General features: G+C 65.7%; 2 protein-coding genes across 2 annotated transcripts in view; both read left to right on the forward strand.

Annotated features, from left to right (window-relative positions):
• The window catches only part of TWF2 (twinfilin actin binding protein 2), a 6886-nt gene extending 6809 nt beyond the window's left edge, over positions 1 to 77 (forward strand). The window contains exon 8 of the mRNA XM_014529720.1: positions 56 to 77. Within this exon, the coding sequence (XP_014385206.1) occupies positions 56 to 77 (22 nt within the window). The remainder of the gene's footprint in view (positions 1 to 55) is intronic.
• Positions 78 to 2587: 2510 nt separating this feature from the next.
• Positions 2588 to 5897, forward strand: part of TLR9 (toll-like receptor 9) — a 4321-nt gene continuing 1011 nt past the window's right edge. Inside the window, exons 1-2 of the mRNA XM_014529721.1 lie at positions 2588 to 2806; positions 3604 to 5892. Coding sequence (XP_014385207.1) covers positions 2804 to 2806; positions 3604 to 5892 — 2292 coding nt within the window. The 5' untranslated portion in view covers positions 2588 to 2803. The remainder of the gene's footprint in view (positions 2807 to 3603; positions 5893 to 5897) is intronic.

Consider the following 5897-nt stretch of genomic DNA (forward strand, 5'->3'; position numbering starts at 1 on the left):
AGGGTCGCCTCTGGGGCAGGAGGGCTGGTGACTGACCCCTCTTGCCGCTTCCGAGGGCCACTGGGCTGGCGTTGTGACCCTCCCCCTGCTCCCCTGCCCCTCCTCTGTGTGCCCAGCGTGTCGGGCACCCTGCTTGGCTGTCTCCAGGGTCTGGCATGGACTTGGTCCCCAAGGGAACTGAGACCAGGGTCCCGGCACAGCCCGGAACCCTTTGGCCACAAGGGGTGGGGTCCGTCGGGGCCGGGCAGGGGGTCACGGTGGATGAGATGGTTGAATGCTGTATTTTTTAAAGAATAAAATATTTTTAAATCAACACCCGAGTCTGGCCCGAGGGAGCACCTCCAGCCCTGGGCATTGGGGGGCCCCGTGCATGTAACTGCCCCTCCCCACGCAGAAGGTGTCAGGAGAGACTCTGAGGGTGCGAGGGCACCGCCTCACGTGGGTCTGCCGGTGGCCGGGGGCTCAGCGGGGGAGGCGGCACCTCCCTGCGACATGGGGCCGGGTGTGGGTTTCCTATGGCTGCTCTGAGTTCCCCAAACTTACTGGCTTTATATATTTTTGTTGATTTCAGAGAGGAAGGAAGAGGGAGAGAGAGATTGAAACATCCATGATGAGAGAGAATCATGGATTGGCTGCCTCCTGCACGCCCCCCACTGGGGATCGAGCCTGCAACTCGGGCATGAGCCCCGACCAGGAATCGAACCGTGACCTCCTGGTTCATAGGTCGATGCTCAATCACTGAGCCACACCGGCAGGCCAAGCTTACTGGCTTTAAACGACACACATGCACTCTTACAGGGCTTACACGCGGGGAATGAATCCAGGGCTCAGGCCAGGCGTGGGCAGGGCTGGCTCCCCTGGAGGCCTCAGGGGGAATCCGCTCCCACACCTGTTCCAGCGGCCCCTTCCTCCCCTTCAGAGCCAGAGGCGGAGCGTCTGCTGCCGATGATCCGGCTTCCTCTGCCTTGGGAAGGACGGCTCTAATTATAGCCACTTCCCTTTCCTGGTGGGGCAGGGGACGCGCCTCTCAAACCCTTAACTCCGCCTGCCAGCCCCTTTATGGAGGAATAAATTCACAGGTGGAGCAGTGGGATGGGGGCTCCCTGGGGGCATTCGAGGCCTGCCCCACTGGGGAGCTCTGCCCACTGGTCTTCCCAGCCTCAGTGGGGCTGGGCTATGGCGGGTGTGTCTGGGCATCTGAAATCTTGCTGTGTCCAGATGGTGGCTGCTGTGAGGGGAGAGGGCCTGGGTCTTTGGTCCCAGGGGCCCCGGGAGAGGTTCCCTGGGGCTGAGGACTCAGCGGGGGATGCAGGGGTGAGGAGAGGACCCGGGTCGACTGCGGGTTCAGCCACTGACCTGGCACTGTCCTTTCTCCTGTGGGCACAGCCCGGGCGAGGGCTCTGGGCTGTCCATCCCTGCAGAAGGGGCCCCGCCCTGCCTCCCCCAGCAGAAGCCCTCTGCGTTCACTCATCACCACTCAGGACCTCTCTGTCCAGCTGAGGGCTGGGCAGCCACAGGTTCAACAAGCAGAGCACCTACTGTGTGCTGGGCACTGGGTGGGCCCTGGGATGCAGGCAGAAGCCCACGTGCCAGCAAGGCAGTAAGACTATATAATAGACGATGCAAAAGCAAGGAAATGGCATGTGAATCGGTAAAAACTTACAAAAAAGAAAAACAGCCAGAAAAGGGGCTCGGCCCAGGATGAAGGTTTACCCAAAGGACGGGGAGGCCCCGCCGAGAGGCCGATGTGTGAGTGGAGACGTGAGGGCCCCCCCCCACCCCCCACCCGCATGGAGGCGACGGAGGATCTGAGAGAAGAGCTTCCGGGCAGAGGGAACCGGACGTTCACAGGCCCGGGCGGGAGCGTCACAGATATGGCCAGGCCAGCACAGGGAGGCCGGGTGGTGGGGACTGGTCAGGGAGGCAGGTCCTACGGGGCCTTGGCCATGATGTGGGTGTGGCTTTGGCTCCAGAACGGGTCCTGGAGGGGCCTGAGCCGCTGAGGGGCCTCCTGTGACCTGGGGCCACGGGAACAGGCGTGGGCGTGAGCACAGAAGCCGGCCACCCGTGAGGAGGGGCTGATGGCGCTGGTCTAGGCAAGAGATGGCGGGTGACGGGCAGGTGCCGGCGGACCTGAAGTGGAGCCCAAGGGCCTGGCTGGGGGGCTGGGGCCCCCTGAGGCTTGGGGCCCGAGGAGCCTGGAAGAGCCGATGTGGGAGGCCGAGCCAGGCAGTCCGGCTGGCCCAGCCACGGGGTTGTGCTCTGAGCGGCACCAGGATGTGGGGAAAGCAGACGGGGAGGCCCTGCTCCTAGAGGGAGTAGCAGGCCGGGGTGCAGCTGCAGCCTGGGGAGGCTCAGCTCCCCATCCCCAGGCCCCGAAGGGCTCTGGGGCGGGGCCACCGGGCCAGGAAGGGCAGGTGCAGGGAGGAGAGCGAGGGTTAGAGGGGAGGCCTGGCATGGTGTCGGCATGCCCGCGGGGTCTGGCACTGCCCCCAATGCCCGTTTCTCGGTGAGCGTCACCTGGGCTTGGGCCCCGTGTCTCCCCCAGGAGACAGGTGTGAGGCCCAGGATGGACGGGTGGCCTTGTCGGGACAGGCGGGGGCGAGGAGGGGAGTGAAAGAGGAAGGAGCGGGCCTCCTGTCTGCCATCTGACTATGCAAATGGCCTGACTCATTGCACGGCCCCCCAGCCATGGCAGGGAGGGGGCTACGAGGTTGTGAAATTCTCACTTCCTCTGCTGGCAGCAGTCAGCGGGAAGGGACTGCCTAAGCGAGACCCTCTGGACAAGCCCCCTCTCCTTGTCATGGTAGGACCACCGCCCTCTCCCCCCCACCCCTGGGGAGGGGATAGCGGGGACCAGGGCAGGGGGGCCGGGTGGGGAGAGAGGTGGGCTTGGCAGCTACAGACAGTAGGGGACGCGCTGTCACCCACATGGCCCCGGGGCGCTCCCTGGGCCCCGAGGACATCAGAGCAGAGCCCATCTCTGAGCAGGAGGCCCCAACCCATTGCGTGGAGGAGGAGGCTGAGGCCGAGGGCTCGCTCGCTGTGGCCCAGGGGCTAAGGCCAAGCTGGGCGCCCAGGCCTGGCTCTGACCCGCAGCAGGTCCGGGGCTCCTGGGCACGGGGGAAAGAGCTGGGCAGTGCCCACCGGTGCCCAGGCCCTGGACGGTCCCCGGCCTGGACCCCAGCGAGAGACCCTCATTCCTGCCTGGGTCTTGGCCAAAGGAAGAGGGAGGGGTTGGGGAGCAGCGGGCAGAGGGTGGAGGGGGCTCCTTGCTCAGGAGAGAAGAGAACTGGGCTGAGGACAAAGGGAGAGTGGGGGGAGCCTGGGGCCTGCGGGCACCTGCCCGGCTCTGGTGCAGCTGGGGCTTGGTTATGAGTGAAAGTCTAGACCGTGAGTCTGGGTTCCGGGTCTCAGAAGCAGTTCTGCGTCAACGGCTGAGTCCCCGACCCAAGTCCAGGTTCCCCATGAGCCTTGGAGGCGGGAGGGGGGTGGGCAGAGAGGCAGGAGCCTCCCTGGGGAGGGCTGGGGGGGACTCGGTGACCTGGGTGGGGAGGTGAAGCTGGGCTGGTACTCACGCCGTCTGCTCCCCCTCCCCCCCAGGGCCCCTGCCATGGCGCCCCGCTGCCCCTGTCTCTCCTGGTTCAGGCCCAGGTGCTGGCCCTGGCCCTGGCCCAGGGCGCCCTGCCCGCCTTCCTGCCCTGTGAGTTCCAGGCTCCCAACTACATCAACTGCGAGTGGCTCTTCCTGACGTCCGTGCCGCACTTCTCGGCGTCCTCGCCGCGTGGGAACATCACGAAGCTCTCCCTGAGCTGCAACCGCATCCGCCACCTCCACAACGCCGACTTCGCCCACCTGCCCAGTCTGCGGAGTCTCAACCTCAAGTGGAACTGCCCGCCCAGCAGCCTCAGCATCATGCACTGGGCCTGCCACATGACCATCGAGCCCCGCACCTTCCTGGCCGTGCCCACCCTGGAGGAGCTGAACCTGAGCTACAACAACATCACCACCGTGCCCGCCCTGCCCCCCGCCCTCAGGAACCTGTCCCTGAGCCGCACCAACATCCTGGTCATTGACGCCACCAGCTTCAGGGGCCTGCACGCCCTGACAAACCTGTACATGGACGGCAACTGCTACTACCAGAACCCCTGCGGCCGGGCCGTGCAGGTGGCCCCGGGCGCCCTCCTCAGCCTGCACAACCTCACCCACCTGTCACTCAAGTACAACAACCTCACGGCGGTGCCCCGCGGCCTGCCCCCCGGCCTACAAACCCTGCTGCTGTCCTACAACCGCATCGTCTCCCTGGGGCCTGCGGACCTGGCCAACTTCACAGCCCTGCGTGTGCTGGACGTGGGCGGAAACTGCCGCCGGTGCGACCACGCCCGCAACCCCTGCGTGGAGTGCCCCCCGGGCTTCCCCAAGCTGCACCCCGACACCTTCCGCAACCTGAGCCACCTGGACGGCCTGGTGCTGAGCGACAGTTCTCTCTCCAGCCTGGACACCCGCTGGTTCCGGGGCCTGGGCAACCTCTCCGTGCTGGACCTGAGCGAGAACTTCCTGTACGATTGCATCCAAAACACCACGGCCTTCCAGGGCCTGAGGAAGCTGCGCAAACTCAACCTGTCCTTCAACTACCACAAGGGGGTGTCCTACGCCCACATGAACCTGGCGCCCTCCTTCGGGCGGCTGCGCGCCCTGGAGGTCCTGGACATGACCGGCATCTTCTTCCGCGAGCTCAGCGAGAACACGCTCCGGCCGCTGGCCCGCCTGCCCGTGCTGAAGACCCTCAAGCTCCAGATGAACTTCATCAACCGGGCCCAGCTCAGCATCTTCCAGGCCTACCCCAGGCTGTGCCAGGTGGATCTGTCCAACAACCGCATCAGCGGGCCTCTGGGGTCGAATGCCTCCACGTGGGAGGCGGATGCTGGGGAGGCGAGCCGGCGGCCCTCGGGGCACCTCGCGCCAGATCCCAGGGACACCCCCAGCTCTGAGGACTTCATGCTAAACTGCAAGAACCTCAGCTTCACCTTGGACCTGTCGCGGAACAACCTGGTGACGATCGAACCGGAGATGTTCGCCGGGCTGTCGCGCCTCCAGTGCCTACGCCTGAGCTACAACAGCATCTCGCAGGTCAACGGCTCCCAGTTCGTGCTGCTGACCAGCCTGCAGGTGCTGGACCTGTCCTACAACAAGCTGGACCTGTACCACGGCCGCTCGTTCACGGAGCTGCCCTGCCTGCGGGCCCTGGACCTCAGCTACAACAGCCAGGCCTTCACCATGCAGGGCATGGGCCACAACTTCAGCTTCGTGGACCAGCTGCCCGGCCTGCGCTACCTCAGCCTGGCGCACAACGCCATCCACAGCCGCGTGTCCCCGGAGCTCCGCAGCGCCTCGCTCAGGGCCCTGGACTTCAGCGGCAACGCCCTGAACCGCATGTGGAACGAGGGAGACCTCTACCTCCGCTTCTTCCAGGGCCTGAGCCAGCTGGTCAGCCTGGACCTGTCCCGGAACCACCTGCACGCCATCCTGCCGCGCAACCTGGGCTACCTCCCCCGGAGCCTGCAGCAGCTGCGGCTCCAGGACAACTACTTGGCCTTCTTCAACTGGAGCAGCCTGACCCTCCTGCCCCGGCTGGAGAGCCTGGACCTGGCGGGGAACCAGCTGAAGGCCCTGACCAACGGCAGCCTCCCCGCGGACAGCAGGCTCCAGAGGCTGGACGTCAGCCGCAACCGCATTAACTTCGTGGCCCTCGGCTTCTTCGCTCCGGCCACGCAGCTGCAAGAGCTCAACCTCAGCCACAACGCCCTCCGGACGCTGGACCCCTCGTGGTTTGGCGCCCGGGTGGCGGCCGCCCTGAAGGTCCTGGATGTGAGCGCCAACCCCCTGCACTGCGCCTG

Source organism: Myotis brandtii, unplaced genomic scaffold, assembly GCF_000412655.1.
Source record: "Myotis brandtii unplaced genomic scaffold, ASM41265v1 scaffold693, whole genome shotgun sequence".
NCBI classification, from domain to species: Eukaryota; Metazoa; Chordata; class Mammalia; order Chiroptera; family Vespertilionidae; genus Myotis; species Myotis brandtii.